Source organism: Lepidochelys olivacea, assembly GCF_965140295.1.
Source record: "Lepidochelys olivacea isolate rLepOli2 genome assembly, chromosome: 14".
Lineage (NCBI taxonomy): Eukaryota > Metazoa > Chordata > Testudines > Cheloniidae > Lepidochelys > Lepidochelys olivacea.
Window position 1 is genome coordinate 14,658,609 of NC_140424.1, and position 17,766 is coordinate 14,676,374.

Sequence of the window (17,766 nt, forward strand, 5' to 3'; positions counted from 1 at the left end):
ACGGCTCTTTCAATTTTCAATTGTTGCTCTTTCAACACCAATGCAATTTAAAAAATTCTTCCCCTCCTGTTTACTCTTCATTTCAACCGCCAGCCTCCAAAATTCCCCGTTTTCCAGGGACATGTTCCCCCATTCACTTCCGGTTGCTCCGGAAGTAATATTCCACCGTTCCTCATAGGTGCCCAGTATATTGTATTCCTGTGTTTTTCTTTACTGCCTTGCGCCTGGGGACTCCCCCCTCAGCACAGAATAGCCGTTGGGTTACGTGCGACGCGTGAGGAATTTGGTGTGACTCGGAGGCCGCTGGTGACCCGGAAGTCAAGTCCGGCCCTTCCTGGGAGGGGGAGAGGGGCAGTTGTGAGGGGAGCGATGGCTGCCGGGTGCCGGACCCAACTCTCCCCCCAGCGCTGAGCGAGGGTGGCCGCCCTCGCCTGGGACTCCCCAGGAAGTCACGGTCCAGGATGGCAGAGCTGATGGCGGCGGGGGATGGGCCGGCCCGGGGCCGTACGCCCAGCCCGGTGCTGGGGGGCATCCCGGTTCCTCCTGGGCCGCCGAGCCCTCGCCTCACCGGGCCTGCCTGTTCCGCAGGGGGGCTGTCTCCGCGTAGCTCCGAGCCGCCCGTCCCGGACAAGCCTGGGTCCGGCTCCAAGTGGGTCCGGCTCAATGTGGGCGGCACATACTTCGTGAGCACCCGGCAGACCCTGTGTCGGGAGCCCAAGTCCTTCCTGTGCCGCCTCTGCTGCCAGGACGGGCCCGAGCTGAGCTCGGACAAGGTGAGGGGCTGCGCGGGGCGGGCAACGGGCGCCGTAGAAACCCCCGACGCCGTGTAAACTCATATGGAGACTACACTCCCCATCGCACCCTCACGGAAGCTTCATCCCTCCCCCGACCCGACTCACCTGCCCCCCGCTAGAGATCCAGAGCGGTCCGTGCCTCCCCTTCCGCCAGGAAATAGCAGGACAAAACTACATACAAAACCACACTTAACCCGTGTGAGCCATAACCACCAGCAGGCCCAAATAGTGGGGGGCAGCGTCTCCCTACAGACTCTAACGCCCCTTCCATTCACAGCAGGCTTCTCTCAGGCACACACACCAGTCTAGGCTTTGTGCTACTTCTGCTGGTGGGAGGGGACCTAGCTCTGATCAGACAGTTTAAGGGGGTTGAAGCTGTGGGCATTTATTCACCCAGCATAAACACCAACCGTACCCCTCTCATCCAGATCATCTGCTGTGAGCATAAATCTTTCCTCTGCTACATCTCCTGTCATAAAAGGAGATAGACATAGACACAACCTATTACTGTCCCCTGTACTATTCCACTGCAGCTATACCCACATCACAAAGCTAACTACCAGCTTTTTTTCCCACACCCTCCTATACTCAGCACAGATAAGTTTGTATCACATGCCCCCAAATCCTTTAGGCTGCCACCTAAACAATGACTTATTTATAAGGACTAATGAGTTTAGGTAAGTCCTCATCTATTATAAAACACTTGTCTGTTCTCTGGATCAAGTATTTAGTAACTTTTCTCAGCCTAGGAATATATTTGTCATTTCTCCTTTTCTTTATATTCATCTGTGGTTTGCTTTACTTCTTACTAAGTGTATTATATATCTATTTACTTTGGTCTGTGGCTTTGAAAACTCAGATTTCAACCTCTCACCCCTGCTGGGAATTTCACAAATAATTCACAAATTTCATTATGTTGGGAACCGCAATCTTTATTTTCTATCTTATTCTTTATATAATTCTCACAAAACACTTTAGAGAGAGATTAGATACAGAATTAAAAAACACTCCTTCCCAACTACAAGATTAATCAGGAGTTAAAATTCCTGCCTGTCAAATAATCTGTTTATTAATTGTTATATTTATTATAATTATAATAGCTCCCATTACCTTAGTATCTCAGTACAGAGTAAGAAGGTTAAATTTGTTAGTCTCTAAGATGCCACAAGTACTCCTTTTCTTTTTGAGAGTAAGAAGGAGCTTTGGGGGTGGGGGGACACACATTTATTCTGCTGTAAAGCAGACTGCCCCAATCTCAGTAGCGCCTAATTTGCTCAATGAACAAAATAAGTTGAACCAGTCTGTGGTGTTTAAAAACAGGACTGTGCCCTACTTGTAATGATCATGAATGCTTGCTGCATCAAAGTGTATTTCAAAAGGGTCTGTGCTGTTATTGTGTGTCAACACGTTAAGCTTGGTTCAAGAAATGTTTTTTTCACCTGTTAATTGTTGATAATTTTATAATGTTGGCAACTGGGAAAGGCCCAACATAGATCTAACTTATTATTGCAATGTTGATTTTAAGAAGTGGAAAAATAAGGAGATGCTCGAAGCGTCTGTTGCATAGTTTAGAAATCAACGTGTCCAGAGGAGATGCAAACCATTAATAATTTTCAATGAAGCCTGGGTTGTATGTGTCTTTTATTTTTCTTTAATTTCCTCAGAAACATTGTTTTGTTTTCTGATTGAACAAGTCACAGAAACAAAAAGCAGACTGACATAAAAAGACTGCAGTTTTTGTAGGAGCAATAACGTTTGTCCCTGTTGTCACAGTGCTGCGTAAGTGCTAATCTGACCTATATTTTTATTTATTTTGACTTACAGGAAAAAACATTTGTCCTTTAAGGTGCCTAGGTTTCATGCCTGCTGCATGGATCCAATTATAGGATTTGGGGCTTAGTACATAAACAGTCAAATATTTTTAAAATTTCAACATCAATAAATATTGGAACCACCAAGACAAACATGTTACCTTATTGTAACCCTTTCCCGAATCCTACTAATTGTTTATTGCTGTCTGTTATCACATTATGTCTAATTATTGGGCCCACTCCAGCAAATATTCATAAGAGTAGTCCCCATTGCCTCCCTTGAGATAGAGTTTGCAAGATTATGTTCTAAAGTTGTAATATATTCAGGTCACAGACTATCTTATTTGTCTGTAAAGGACAGTAGAAATATTATTTATTTCTAAACCTCATCAGTAGCATTTGGTGCTTTAGGAGAAGATATCTGTGCCAGTAGTTGCATCTAAGAGATTAATTGGTACATACAGACATGCTGAATCCAGCATGGTATGTAAAGATAGAGATTTGAAATAAAGATGAACAAGGACTGTCTGTCTATGGAAATATGATTTAGAGAGAGAAATGAGTAAAATGTTAAATCTGTATCTTGAGTGATAAGCTGAGATTTGGACTGTGTTCAAGGAAGTTTTGTTCAAAAGATATATTTTATGGAACAAGAGCCATTTCAGAGTAGTTGAATTTTAGAGCTGATGCTAATTTGCATTGTGGAGATTGCCTGATTCCCAAAGCGTCCTTTGGCCTTGGTGTAATTTTCAGATAAATGAAATGGCATTTAGGAGTTAGTATAAGGTTTTGAGATTGGTATTTACATATAAACAGAAGGATATTAAAAAAAAATTGGAGTTGCCTCTTTTTACATGAAAGAAAACCCAATTCCTGTGATCAGGATGATCTATTTCATGCTAAAAGAAAAGGAGGACTTGTGGCACCTTAGAGACTAACCAATTTATTAGAGCATAAGCTTTCGTGAGCTACAGCTCACTTCCTCAGATGCATATCGTGGAAACTGCAGCAGGCTTTATATATACACAGAGAATATGAAACAATACCTCCTCCCACCCCACTGTCCTGCTGGTAATAGCTTATCTAAAGTGATCATCAGGTGGGCCATTTCCAGCACAAATCCAGGTTTTCTCACCCTCCACCCCCCCACACAAATTCACTCTCCTGCTGGTGATAGCCCATCCAAAGTGACAACTCTTTACACAATGTGCATGACAATCAAGTTGGGCTATTTCCTGCACAAATCCAGGTTTTCTCACATCCCCCCCACCCCCATACACACACAAACTCACTCTCCTGCTGGTAATAGCTCATCCAAACTGACCACTCTTCAAGTTTAAATCCAAGTTAAACCAGAACATCTGGGGGGGGGGGGGGATAGGAAAAAACAAGAGGAAACAGGCTACCTTGCATAATGACTTAGCCACTCCCAGTCTCTATTTAAGCCTAAATTAATAGTATCCAATTTGCAAATGAATTCCAATTCAGCAGTTTCTCGCTGGAGTCTGGATTTGAAGTTTTTTTGTTTTAAGATAGCGACCTTCATGTCTGTGATTGCGTGACCAGAGAGATTGAAGTGTTCTCCGACTGGTTTATGAATGTTATAATTCTTGACATCTGATTTGTGTCCATTTATTCTTTTACGTAGAGACTGTCCAGTTTGACCAATGTACATGGCAGAGGGGCATTGCTGGCACATGATGGCATATATCACATTGGTGGATGTGCAGGTGAACGAGCCTCTGATAGTGTGGCTGATGTTATTAGGCCCTGTGATGGTGTCCCCTGAATAGATATGTGGGCACAATTGGCAACGGGCTTTGTTGCAAGGATAAGTTCCTGGGTTAGTGGTTCTGTTGTGTGGTATGTGGTTGTTGGTGAGTATTTGCTTCAGGTTGCGGGGCTGTCTGTAGGCAAGGACTGGCCTGTCTCCCAAGATTTGTGAGAGTGTTGGGTCATCCTTTAGGATAGGTTGTAGATCCTTAATAATGCGTTGGAGGGGTTTTAGTTGGGGGCTGAAGGTGACGGCTAGTGGCGTTCTGTTATTTTCTTTGTTAGGCCTGTCCTGTAGTAGGTAACTTCTGGGAACTCTTCTGGCTCTATCAATCTGTTTCTTTACTTCTGCAGGTGGGTATTGTAGTTGTAAGAAAGCTTGACAGAGATCTTGTAGGTGTTTGTCTCTGTCTGAGGGGTTGGAGCAAATGCAGTTGTATCGCAGAGCTTGGCTGTAGACGATGGATCGTGTGGTGTGGTCAGGGTGAAAGCTGGAGGCATGCAGGTAGGAATAGCGGTCAGTAGGTTTCCGGTATAGGGTGGTGTTTATGTGACCATTGTTTATTAGCACTGTAGTGTCCAGGAAGTGGATCTCTTGTGTGGACTGGACCAGGCTGAGGTTGGTGGTGGGATGGAAATTGTTGAAATCATGGTGGAATTCCTCAAGGGCTTCTTTTCCATGGGTCCAGATGATGAAGATGTCATCAATGTAGTGCAAGTAGAGTAGGGGCTTTAGGAGCATGCTATTGCTCCCACACACCAACTTCTCTGGTTCACTTTAACAGGTACTCATGCTGCATCAGAAGTTGCAGAAAGAAAATTAGTATAGACAGGCTCACTTGCCATACTGTACATTCAGACCTTCTCCACCCTGAACACTACTCAATATTGCAAACATGGGCCTGTCTACACTACAGACATTTTGCAAAGTTTTCTCATCATTAACACCAATACAGCTTCAGGGGGTTAGTAATTTTAGGAGTCCCAGTGTAGGGGGGCATCTAGCTTGACTCCCATGTGTGTTTCACAGGATGAGACCGGGGCATATCTCATCGACAGGGATCCCACTTATTTTGGTCCAATCCTGAACTACCTCCGACATGGAAAACTCATAATAAACAAGGAATTGGCAGAAGAAGGTAAGAAAATTTATTGCAGAGCGAACAACTGTAAATGCCCCATTGGCATTGTTTGACTTGCCAGTCATTACCTAGAGCTAGTCTGGGTGTGGAGGCTTCCTAATACATTAACATGGTGCCTTGTGCGTAAGCTCCATTTTGCAATAATACTGTGTTTTCTTTTAGATTCCCACTAAGACGCTCATGAATAAGATGAAGCCGATATATACTGGAAGCAGAAACCTCTAGATCGTAATGCAGGCTATCCTTGCTATGCTTAACTCATTGGCTTTGAACAGCAAATTGTACTTTTTGAGAAAGAGGAGACATTCTCTAAGAGTGATCTCTCCTGTTCTCTCTTTTCAAAAACTGCAGTCCTGTGTGTCCAGAGACATTAATGGCTTTTTGTAATATGCTGAGATAATGAAACAGGTTGATTTGAGATGGCTAAACCTATTTTGCCAAAAGCCTCCAATAAAAGAGTAGTATTTCCCTATTACAGGCTGGTGGATTACTATAATCCTAGAGAAGGGGGAGTATGCTTCTGTTAGATAGCATATGCTTTCACATAAGGAGACTATAACCATCTGAGTACAGCATTTTCTTCCAGACTTTGATCAATACCACTATCTATTCTGCATCCATTTATTGTACCACATGCAGGCTAGATTGCAAATATAAAGTTAACTACAAATCGATACCATGCACCGCATCCTTTTGATAAAATTGTCCTTATTCTGTTGATTAACAGAATTCCTTCCTCTGCTTTGGATTTTTGTAGGGGTACTGGAAGAAGCAGAGTTTTACAATATTGCATCCCTGGTGCGTCTGGTGAAGGAGCGGATACGGGACAATGAAAACAGAACCTCTCAAGTAATGCATGTTAAAACTTAAGTAGAAAAACTCAGTCATCAGGATTCAGTCATTTATAAAGGTGTGACAGAGGGACAGTGCACTGCAGGGCGAGACATATGGCAGCAGACTTGGTGTTTAGTCTCTCAAGTAGTTGTGTGTCCCTACTTTCTGATGGATCCAACATATCATCGAGAGCGCACATCCTTCATGGCTACTGGCACAGGCTCTCAAATCTACTCCGCAATATTTGCAGGTAGAGGTCAGGAGCAATTGAATAGAAGGGGGCTGGAAATAGGGTCAGTTGAAACAAGGCATGAAAATGAGGACTCAAAGGCAGTAGATGGGACTTTGGGATCCAAAAAGCAGAATAGCTACCTGACCTACTAGAAGATCTTATGAGTATGTGGGCCATGCATCCCATTTAGAGAATGGGAGTTGCTTTAATATGTTTTATTACATTGGCAGTTAATACAAGTGCAGTGATACTATTTTGGCAGAAATTGTTAAGTTGCATAAACAGTTTGTGTGAGTGCCTAGTATAGTCTATCTCCCTTTCCTTGGTATGGGACGTTACTGAATTGGGGGTGGCTCTTTCCCTAAAGCCAACCCTAAGAAAGGAAACTTGGGTGATTTTCTCTCCCATTACAAAATGGGCTCTATGGGTATGCTTTTCTTGTCCTTCCCAGACAATTTTAATATTTCCATCAAATATAAGCCTTTTCAGAACAGCATCTTCTCTCAGCATTTCTTTATTGCAATTCTTTTTGCTGCTGAACTGTTATTTTTAATTTGTAGACTCAATACTAGAAGAGTAAAATTTTCAAAAACACACCTGGAGGACTTGGGCTCCTATCATTTACATGCTTTTGACAATGTCACCTCAAAATCCTCACTACGCTCAGCAGGAAAAAAAATTCAACTATATAATGTAGACTAGCTTGGGAAAGTCTATGCAACTCACTCTTCCTCTTCTATTATAATCCTCAAGGCACAAAAGAGATCAGGTTTCCTTACAAGAAGACACTAAAGCCTCAGCTGTATTTGTTTGAAAGCAAACACAGCTAAGCCAACTCCCTCTCCTGATTTTAAAATTCCTGCTTTTTGGTTTTTTTCCCCCCCTTGGTGCTTTAGGGACCTGTGAAACATGTGTACAGAGTTCTGCAGTGCCAAGAGGAAGAGCTTACACAGATGGTGTCCACTATGTCTGATGGATGGAAATTTGAACAGGTACTGTTGCTAATGATTGCCATTCCTATATCCAAAGAAAGGGATCCCCATGTGGGAACAGCATATGGAATGAGTTTAGATTTCTGTTTAACTACCCCTCTTAGGACTCCTCCCTTTTGGGGGCGGGGAGTCTGTATCCAGGATCAGTCCACCTTATATGAAATAACTGGTAGGGGAACAACAGTAGCTTACTGAACCCAGAACAGGAAATAATGTTTCCTTGAGATCTGTTGTATCCTTGTCAGACTCTTGAGTAATTCTTCTCTCCTCCCACTTTTCCTGGCCCCACTGTGGAGCTTTTATCCAAGGAGAATGAATGGGATCCAGGAGAAGTAAAAACTACTTTCTTCAGAGCCCACCAGCACAACCCCTTCACAGAGAAGTGTTGAGAGACATGAGAAATACCTTTCCCTGCAAATGCAAAACATGCTGCATTTACAACACAAGTTTGCTGGCCATGTTTCAAGGGAGTTGCCGAGGGCATAAATCAGCTGATACCAACTTTGGTATCAGAAATCACAAACAGTTCTCTTGTGTGGATGTACAAAGGACTTAAGCCACCAAGCTAGTCTATATATCATGACAGTTCCTGAACTGTAGCCAAGATAGATCTGCAACATTGGCTTGCAATGAAATATGATGACACCAAATGGCTCATAGGACTAATAGGTTACAGCCTTCACTTCTAGATCTGTTCAAATCCTGCCCAGTTTAATAGTGACCAAAAGCTGTAACTGGACATTGCACAGCTAGCAGACTGTGAAATGTGATGGTCCAGTGTCCATTTTCCAGTGGACAAGCATCCATATCACATTTGGCACTATTTACTCTTTGTTAGCAGTCTTAACACAGACACCAAGGATTGACTAGGGTGAGGAATTCAATTCCCCTGTCATCCCTTGACAGGTTCTCTCTATGGCTATGAGCTAGGGCTGTGATTCCTCTGCTTATGCACACATACTCCACTAGCGCAGTGAGAGCTAGGGCGAGTATAAATAGCAGTGTAGCTGAGGTAGGACAGATAGCAGCGATATATCTTTCCTAGTTAACATGCATTCTATGTAGCCACAGTGATTTGTGGTCTGAAGTGCAGCTGTTTAAGTTCATTATAGTTTAGACAATCAAGTGGTAAAATACAAAGGGAAAACACAATCCATTGACATCCTAAAACCAAGTCTTTTGTCCTCAGTAGTGAATCAATGCCACCATTCATTGTACAAGCCATTTCCATTATTATAGTTTGGCTAATCCTCCTTCAGACCTGCAGAATAATGAATATGATTATTATATTAAGGGGACAGTGATCTGCATCTATCCCTTGTTATAAGTGTGAGGTTCTCTTTTCTAAAATCCTTTGTGCAGAACTAGTATATCCATTAAAATACACATAAGATTCATGCTGTTTTTCTTCAGGATGTGAAATCCAAGGCTGGTCTGAAGAGCAGGGCTGAGAAATACAAATTACTGCTATGCTGTTTACTCCAGGCTGTCACTTTAATGTAATAATTATAAAGGAATTGTGCTGGTTTACCAGGTGTCCTTTAGTTGTTGGAATATGCTGTTCTACCTTTGTGACAAATAAATTGCCTGTCCTGTGTTTCTGCATCAAAAAGTCAGAAGCTGTATTCCTAGAATTTCGTTAAATAGGTGTATTGTCTGGATGGAGTGACTCCTTCTTGAGAGCCTACGTTGCCTGGCATATCCATTCTCTGAAGTATTTGGCTAAGGGTTTGTATTGCAAAATGTGATCAATATTTTCAATTTTTTCATGAATTGGAAAATTGATCATAGCTTTCCATGTTACCTTTTCATGGAATTTTCTCCAAGTTCAGCCACCACCAGGGGGCTCTGTAGCACTTCCAGTCATGGACCAAGAATGTACATACTATTTGACGGGAAAGCTTATTACACAAGTTCATACCCCAGAGATTTGTCCTGTTGAAACTTTAGTTCTGACTGGGTTCAACCAGCCACTCACAAGGTGATAACAAGGACAAAGCAAAATCCATTGGCTATTGCTGCATTAATCCTTACATCCTCTCTGTTATTTTCCTATTCTTCAGTTAATCAGTATTGGATCTTCCTATAACTATGGAAACGAGGACCAGGCAGAATTCCTCTGTGTCGTCTCAAGGGAGCTCAATAATTCTACCAATGGCATTGTCATCGAACCTAGTGAGAAGGCAAAGGTGAGGAGCCTAGTTAAGAGAGTTGTCTTTAAATGCCCCTGTACACAGAAAAAAAAAATTCCTCTGTGCTCTAATGATGCCATGAGGATGATAGTAGTAATTCATTGCACACACTTATTTTCTTCCACTTTTCCCTCCGCCCCCACATCCTCCAGTGAGATTTGCAGTTTTACTAGATGACATTACAGCAAATCTATCCAGATCCAAAGCTCTTTGTACATTTCACCTTGAGCCATAGATATATGGGAAAAAGGGATGAACTTTGGTTTTTTTTAAATGTGTAAAAAGGAGGGAAGAAAGAGTTAGCACAACAGGATCTTAAAAATATGAAACTATCCTTCTGAACTTCCTGCATGCAACTGACCTGTCTCTAGAAGAGGCTTTATCATCTCTTATCTCCAGTTTCTCTAAAGGTTCTGAGGGAGGCTCAAAGGTTATAGTGGTCTTGAGTACAGACCTTAGAACTAGTGACTCCACTCTGAGCTCTGCCATACACACTCTGTAGCAGGTCATTTAAAATCTGTGCCTCTGTTTTCCCAGCTGTAAAATGGTTATAATGCTTACCTCACAGAGGTGACTAGGATTAGAGTCTTAACATTTGTGCAGTACAATATATACTTTTTAAAAATCATTCTACAGTTCATGCTTTTGAATTTGAGTGGATGAGGTATCTGGGTAGAAAAATTGAAAATTGCATTGTGGACCAAGACTATGCATCTTTAAACATGCACAGATCACACAGCCTCAAACAATACAAGATTTTGTCAAGGTGCAGCAGAATTTTATGCCTTGCTGTGACCAAAAGCCAAATGTTTTTATCACAGGCCTGTCTTTTCCAAGGAAATCAGTCATTCATAAAAGTTATGTAAAAACCAGCAGCCACTCTGGATGATTCTTTGTACATTCCCCTCCTCCATCAATTTTTCCTTCCCCTATTGACACAAATAGCATTTTTCAAAACATGAGAACTAATATCCAAATTTGTCCAAGTTCAACCTTTATTACACCGGTCCTTCTCTTTTCAGATTCTTCAGGAGAGAGGATCCCGGATGTGATCCACGTGTCTGATTCTGTTATACTCCAAGATGTCAAAAGGGCAATCTAGCTGGGCAGAGCGTTTCTTCGCAGTTCAGCCTTGTTCTTGTACAATAACCAAGCTAACGCAAAGCAAAGCTGAGCCTGTCCTGCCAACAGAGAATAATTCTGGTCAAAACCAAAGGCTTCCCCCTAATCCCAGGAAACAAAGGAAAGAAGAGACTCTTCCAGTTGGATAGTCCCTTTTTCAAATGTTTATTTTTGTTTTCTTGGCTGGCGCTGTATTGAATTTTTCCAACAATGGCTGGGCCAGATTCCCAGTCAGAGCCTTTGGGAGGGTTGCTCAGGTCCATGAGCCCATGTAGTCCGCCCAATCTCCCGTGGGGTGGAGTGGGTGAAAGAGGATTTGTATTAGAGCTGTGCCATTTTGTGCACCCAGGTTTATCAAGTAGAAAACTTGGAGATATCCTGCAGCGTTCCTCCCCACCAGTTGGCCCCACACACAAATCAGGTGAAAAGGGTTTAGAAGTGAGGGACAAAAACAAGAACTTCTGTTTTTTTTTTTTATACTGAAACTTTTTTCATTCTTGCTTTGTATTTGTTACTTGTCAGGTTCCTGAGAGCTGAGTTAGATACAAAATAAGCCTAGTGGGGAGAGGAATTGTGTTTCTGTCTAATGTGGGCCTTGGGAGGGGTTTACTGCTAGCACTATTATATATGGGATCTTGGCATATCCCAAAGCCCAGTGCTCTTCGCGCATATTTAAAAATCTACATTGGCCCATGCTAGTGACACAGTAAATGGTTCTGTCCTTTATTCTCTCCAGGTTGGATGAGAGTGGTGACAGGGATCCTGTCCCACTTCCCCTCCAGTCCCTTGCCACAGCTCTATCTTAGCCTGGCATGATGTTGTTACTTGATTTACCCAGGTTAGGGACTTGTTGCTGCCACGTTCAGCTTTGCCTTGTTTGTCTCCAGCAGCATGGACTCCCTTGATCTCCAGCTGTCTTCTCCCAGCAGGAGGAGTTAGGGGAGGCTTTATTTTGTACTGTAGCAAGCAGGTAGGTTTGTTTTAAATCCAGACAGTTTGGGGAGGAGAGCCCCTATTTACATATGGCGATTCCACATCTGCAGCCCTCTCAGTTTTCCACCTTCAGTAGGTCAGCCTAAAGTACCAAGGGGCATTGCAGAGACTTCGGAGGGCTTGGTGAAAGTTGCCAAAGTGTTGTAATGTTTCTTGTCCAAAGTGACGTGTCGACTTTTGTGACTTTTTTTGGAATGCCTTGAATGGACGTGCAAATGTTCGTTTGTGCCTCTCTCTTTAATTCTAATCTTAGCCAAACTGGACTCACTGGTCCCTTCAATGAATGGGTGCCATCCCTAAGCAGTGACATGTCCCTCCTATCTGGTAAATGGAATTTCGTAGGAGTTTGCTGCATGTTTTTCCCTTCGTCCTGGCTTTGTCCTTTGTAGCCCAGTGATCTGGCACCTGGGCTGTTGAGTAGAGTCCCAAACTGCTGTTGAACCAAAGTTCCAGGTACATTGGAATTCACTGGCATTGGCAAGGCCATCATGGAAGTTCCTGGATTAGGCTCATGAGCACAGAATTCCTTGTTTGGATTGTTGCGTGTGGGATTCTCCCTGAAGGAATTGGGCTCACTGTGGTCTTGTCAGTGTTTTGTGCATAGGGAAGTTTCCCATCCGGTCTTCTTGTTGATTTGGGGCAGAGGGCAGCAAGCAGTGGCTTCTGAGGGTATGGATGACCTTTTCAATGAACAAGGTGCAGGAAAGAAATTCAGAGGGATACCCCTCTATGCTCTCCAGTCCGGCTTTTCCCCACACTGCTGCCAGTGTACCTCCTCCAGCGGGGTCTTCACCTCTTTCTCAGGAAGGAGGGTTGATTATCTGTAGTACCTAGTCTTGGTAACAGACTGTGCCAAATGTCTTTGAACTCACATTGTGTCAGTTTTGAACTGTTGAAATTCAGTTGGTGTGGCACCATACTCAATAATCCAGCTCTCCTACTCCCCCATTTTCCCGGTCTGTCATGTGATGAAATGGTGTCAGTGTGATGGGACTGGATGCCTTGGCTGGGCCTAAACAACACTGTGATGTGTACATATAGCTCTTATCTATGGGCAGCTTGTAGCCCCAGCCTTTGTCAGTTTGTGGTCACAGCTGAGAAATAAAAAAATGCATTATGCAGTTTAGCAGCATAAAAGCCACATATCACACTAGCCTTCAGACCATCATCTATCTTCCTCTCCCCCACCCCCCCCCCACCCCCCAGGGAGAAGGGGAAGTTGGGAAAGTCAAGGAAGATCAGATTAATGATAGCAGGAGTAACTTAGCTGCCCTGTCAGACACAGTCAATACAAGCCCAATTGACTTGCTGTTCAAGCTGGTGGGTACGAAGCAGTGCTAGGTTTGCTTGGAGGGTGATGTTTTATCCAGTACAGTGGGAGCTGACAGAATGATACCTCATTGCTTTTTTTTTTTTGGGTCATCAAAACACCATGCCTCATGAAGCCCATTTGAGGGGTGCCTGCTGTCAGAATAGCAGTTTGAAAAATATTACCGCCCTACCTTCTCCACACCAGAACGGCTCCAGTAAAACAAACCAGAAGAAGAACCTGATAGTTACAACAGGCCAAGACCAGTTCAGTGTGTCCTGTATAAGTTGCAATGGACTGAACATTTCTGCCAGATACCTGGGGAACAGACTATAAAAGTTAAATCCTGTTCTCTCCCCAACTTCCCTCTCCAATGAGAATTGTTAGAGCTTGTCAGTGGATTTAATGCCCCACTGGAACCCAAATTGCCTTTTCTTCTTCTTAAATCCAATGGAATGAGTTATCTTGTAGAAAATGATTCCTGTCATTTGCATCCTCACTGGATCTCAAGTTCTTTGGTGATACAAAGGGACTGTTCTAGTCTCCTGGGGGGCTATGGACTCCTGTAGGTACAAGGACTTGCAGTCCATCTAGAGCAGGATGATTTCCCAGATCACCTAGGTGGGAGTTTCTCCTCTTTACTGTCTGTCATAGGTCACCTTTAGCCCTATGAAAGTCTGAAGAACTGGTCTCGCTTGGTCTCCACATTCCAAACTAGTTGCATCACTGCACTGCTGGAGACAGGGCTTTTCATTCCAGTTCCTTTTGCTCAGTCGCAACTATCTCCTCAAACTAAAACTGGCCGGGGGTGGGGGGGATCACATCAAATCACTCCTGTTGACCCTAGAGGGCAGTATATTATGGTGAGTGGGAGGGGGGAAGCAGTGGTAGGAGGTCTGATAGATAGCTGTGGGGTTTTGTATCTCTTGGGAAGGTTCACTTAAAGCATTAGCACTGGGAACGGATAGTGAGTTTTATCTAATTTCCCAGTGGCCTAAATCGTTCCATTATGGGGAGACTGGAATTAACCTTCTCTGAAAGTGTCTTTGTTTCTGCACATTTTTAAATCAATCTTCTCAGGGGTGACTGAGTGGTCCGAGGGGAAGTGGGGGGGTTAGCCACAGGGGTGGGGGCCCAGCTCCTCAGACCTCTGCAGCTTGGCCATGGGCTCCTCACCCTCAGGTTTTGCCTGCAAACCCAGAGGTTTTGTACAGTTTGTCACATGTCAGTGCCCTTTGCTACTGTTTCTCTTTGTTTATTAAATGTGTTTGAATAATGATTCAGATGCTGTGATTAATTTTTTTTTCAATAAAGATTCTGAAATGGGTTGGAAGTTTGAACTAATGTCTTGTGTCCTGCTGCGTTGTTTGTATGGACTTTTCAAATTGGGCTGTCGTCTTTTCAGAGAACTTTCTGAACACCTGTTTTACTCCACTGCCTAACACACACTTGGAAGGAAGGATGCTTTGGTGTAAACTCACAGTACACAGCTGTAGAGGTTACATGGTAAAAAGCAAAGGGGAAGAATGACCAAAAAACCCTCAAACACCACCACCTCTTAGACCTCTGTACATCATGAAGCACAAAAGACTAAAAACACTTTCTCCCTCCCCCCGCCCATAAAAGTGGTGATCTACAAGTGTCCATTTGGAAAGAGATTACACATCAGTGTTTAACAGTAAAAATGGTCTTCATTACTTCTTGAAGGTATTTTAAATAGTTATTACATTACCCCTATCATAATGCACCCAGCATTTTCCTGATTTGTCTCTTAAGCAGGATTGATGGATTAGCAGAGATTCAATTTGTTTCCTGTTTACAGGGATTGATTTTCAGAAAGGCTTGAAACACAGAGGAGCCAACAGATGGACAATCTGAGTGGTGGAGAGAGCAGGGAAGGAACTAAATTAGTTTTAAAAATTCAGTCCGCCTGTAGTGAGCCTGAAAGCCAGTGTGTGTTTTGTCTCAGGTTTCCAAACAGAAACTGCCCCTCAGAAAATAAATGTCTGAATTTTGGAGCCAAGCTGTTGCTGCCTCCTACATCTGTTCCAGATGCTGCTCTGGCTCTCTGCTTAGCACTAATACCTCTGCTCTGGTGACAGCCTACCTCCAAGAGCAAGGTCACTATCCCCTTTTTTCCTTTCATGGCTTTTGCTTCAGGAGATCAGCATGTGGGAGTTCGGGGCCGTCTTAAAACTTCTATGTTCATTCTTGTGCTGGGATCTCAAAGTACTAAATGTAAAATAAGCCTCCCATCAGTACCAGAACAGAGAAGTGATTTGCTCAAGATCATGCAGAGAATCAGCAAAGCTGGGAAAAGAAACTAGGAACAGGGAACTGCTAGGCTCTTGCTCTAACCACAAAACTATATTCCTTCTTAAGGTCCATTTCTGAGCATGTGTGTAATCTGCCACCAACTCTGTTCCTGCAGCTGGCAAAGCCTTGACCACAGTAGGGACTCCCCCCAAGTTTGCCTCCACTGGTGCATGTTTGGAGCCTTAGAGGGAGGAGGACTGCTGGAGTTTTGAACGCTTACCTAACAGTGTCTAATCACCATAACATTAGCAGCATCTATCAGGTCATCTATGTTGGGGTTCTGGTTATGAAGATCTCTTTAAACTAGACGTCTTAAATTATTTCGATTTTGGTCCAGGAGCTGTTGGCAAACTGAACTCAAAAGCTTTTCCCAAGCCCCTGACCTGCCTCGAAAGGTGACAGACCACAGCTAGCAATAGTTTCAGGTTCAAAATGCCAACTGCTTTGGCAGAATAGGAAGTTGGGTTGTGTCTGCATGTACATTCATTGTATGCAGTGTTGCTCCCAGGATGAGCGATGGAATATCTTTTATTGGACCAACTTCTGTTGGTGAGAGAGACAAGCTTTCGAGCTACCTGCAGAAGAGCTCTGTGTATGCTCAAAAGCTTATGTGTCTCACCAACAGAAGTTGGCCCAGTAAAAGATACTACCTCACGCACCCTGTCTCTGCACATTCATTGGCATTCACAACAAAGCAAGCCCTGTAAGCAGCATTTCAAAATAGGAAGTCCATTTATAACTGCACCTCAGTTGCTCAGCTTTTGCCCGCTTAACCTGTCAAAGCGTTTACGGATTCTGACTCGTGTGAGTACAGTATCAGAAAAATAGTTCAGAATCTTTGTCAGCCAGGTAGATGGTTTTCTACAACAGTTTAATACGGCTGCATCAGACTGAAAATACATGGTCACTAGGAGGATTGCTGTGGAGACCACAACTTGGTGGAATCTGGGGAAGAAATCTGTCCCTTATGATATTAACTATCCTCAAACTTGAGCTATTCCAAATATTTATCTCTGTGTTTTCAAGCCATTTCTTTGCTCCCCACAACAGGCATGTTACAAGATCTATTGTGAGCTATTTTTTAACCACGAGATGAAAGTGAACCCATGTGAAGAAACCCGCTCTTACTACTACATACATACAGCTCTTACTATTTCTGCATGGGCATAGGCTCTGAAGTTTTCTAACATTCAGGAGTGTTCGGATCCAGTGCAGTAGGGGAGGGAGAACATAAGAGCAGCCACACTGAGTCAGACCAAAGATTCATCTAGCCCAGTATCCTGTCTTCCGACAGTGGCCAATGCCAGGTGCTTCAGAGGGAATGAACAGAACAGGTAATCATCAAGTGATCCATCCTGTCGCCCATTCCCTGATTCTGGCAAACAGAGGTTAGGGACACCATCCCTGCCCATCCTGGCTAATAGCCATTGATGGACCTATCCTCCATGAATGTATCTAGTTCTTTTTTGAAGCCTGAAGGAGGGAGTATAGTTGGGCTGCATGTTGCAACATAGCTGGCCTCCAGTTACAGTCTAGAGCTTTGCCCAAGAGCTTTTAAGAAGCAGAACTCTTAAGAAAGGAACACTGCCACATTTCTGTGCCTGCTGCTAGTCTAGTGTCTCCACTCCCTGTGCAGCTCCTCTGAGGTTCATTCCAGCACCCTTCTTCCAAGGAAATGGACGAGTAAATTCAGCCTCTCCAGTGGATCACGCTGTCTGATGGCATCATAATTGGAATATTCAGTGAAGCTTGAGTTTGGATTATGAGGTCATCCAGAAGACTTAGCTGTCTCATGAAGGGCTGCCTACTGGAAGGGAGTCCTCAGGGGGAGCTGCTAAAGGGCCAGGGAGAACAAAAACCAATCAGTGACTTGTCATTGGAAGGGGCGCCAGGCTGTCTAAGTGGCAACTGTCAGGGAATATCCTTTGGTATTGCCATGTAACTGCTTCCTCATTGGCATGGGGAGGCATGAGTGACCTCATATCCAAATAGATCAGGTAAGTATGGGGCATTTGACACAGTCTGGTTTTGCAATAGAATGATCACTGACCCAGAATTGGTAGGCCCATAAAATCCGTTCACTTTGTAAATCTTTGGATTGGTCACCACCTACCACCCACTGGAATATTCTATAGGAAATTAACAAGATTTCATGTCTTTAAAAATATAGTAATGACATGATGAACTATCATCTTCTACAGGCAGTTTTTGCCCTGTCAAGAGAATGGCCCAAATTCAGCCCTGCCATAAGCCAGT

General features: G+C 43.5%; 1 protein-coding gene across 1 annotated transcript; it reads left to right on the top strand.

Annotated features, from left to right (window-relative positions):
• The first annotated feature begins 158 nt into the window (after positions 1 to 158).
• On the top strand, positions 159 to 14,521 carry KCTD2 (potassium channel tetramerization domain containing 2). The gene is made up of 6 exons (XM_084646982.1): positions 159 to 773; positions 5,409 to 5,517; positions 6,278 to 6,369; positions 7,483 to 7,578; positions 9,642 to 9,767; positions 10,793 to 14,521. The coding sequence occupies exons 1-6, from the start codon at positions 462 to 464 to the stop codon at positions 10,820 to 10,822; spliced, it is 765 nt and encodes a 254-aa protein (XP_084503108.1). The 5' UTR covers positions 159 to 461; the 3' UTR covers positions 10,823 to 14,521.
• Positions 14,522 to 17,766: the final 3,245 nt, after the last annotated feature.

What these genes read in the sequence shown, in the direction of transcription:
- KCTD2 (XM_084646982.1), top strand. Translation starts at nt 462, where the DNA reads ATGGCAGAGCTGATGGCGGCGGGGGATGGGCCGGCCCGGGGCCGTACG. An exon ending in CCGAGCTGAGCTCGGACAAG is followed by an intron (nt 774 to 5,408) that starts GTGAGGGGCTGC and finishes TGTGTTTCACAG; the next exon opens with GATGAGACCGGGGCATATCT. An exon ending in AACCTAGTGAGAAGGCAAAG is followed by an intron (nt 9,768 to 10,792) that starts GTGAGGAGCCTA and finishes TTCTCTTTTCAG; the next exon opens with ATTCTTCAGGAGAGAGGATC.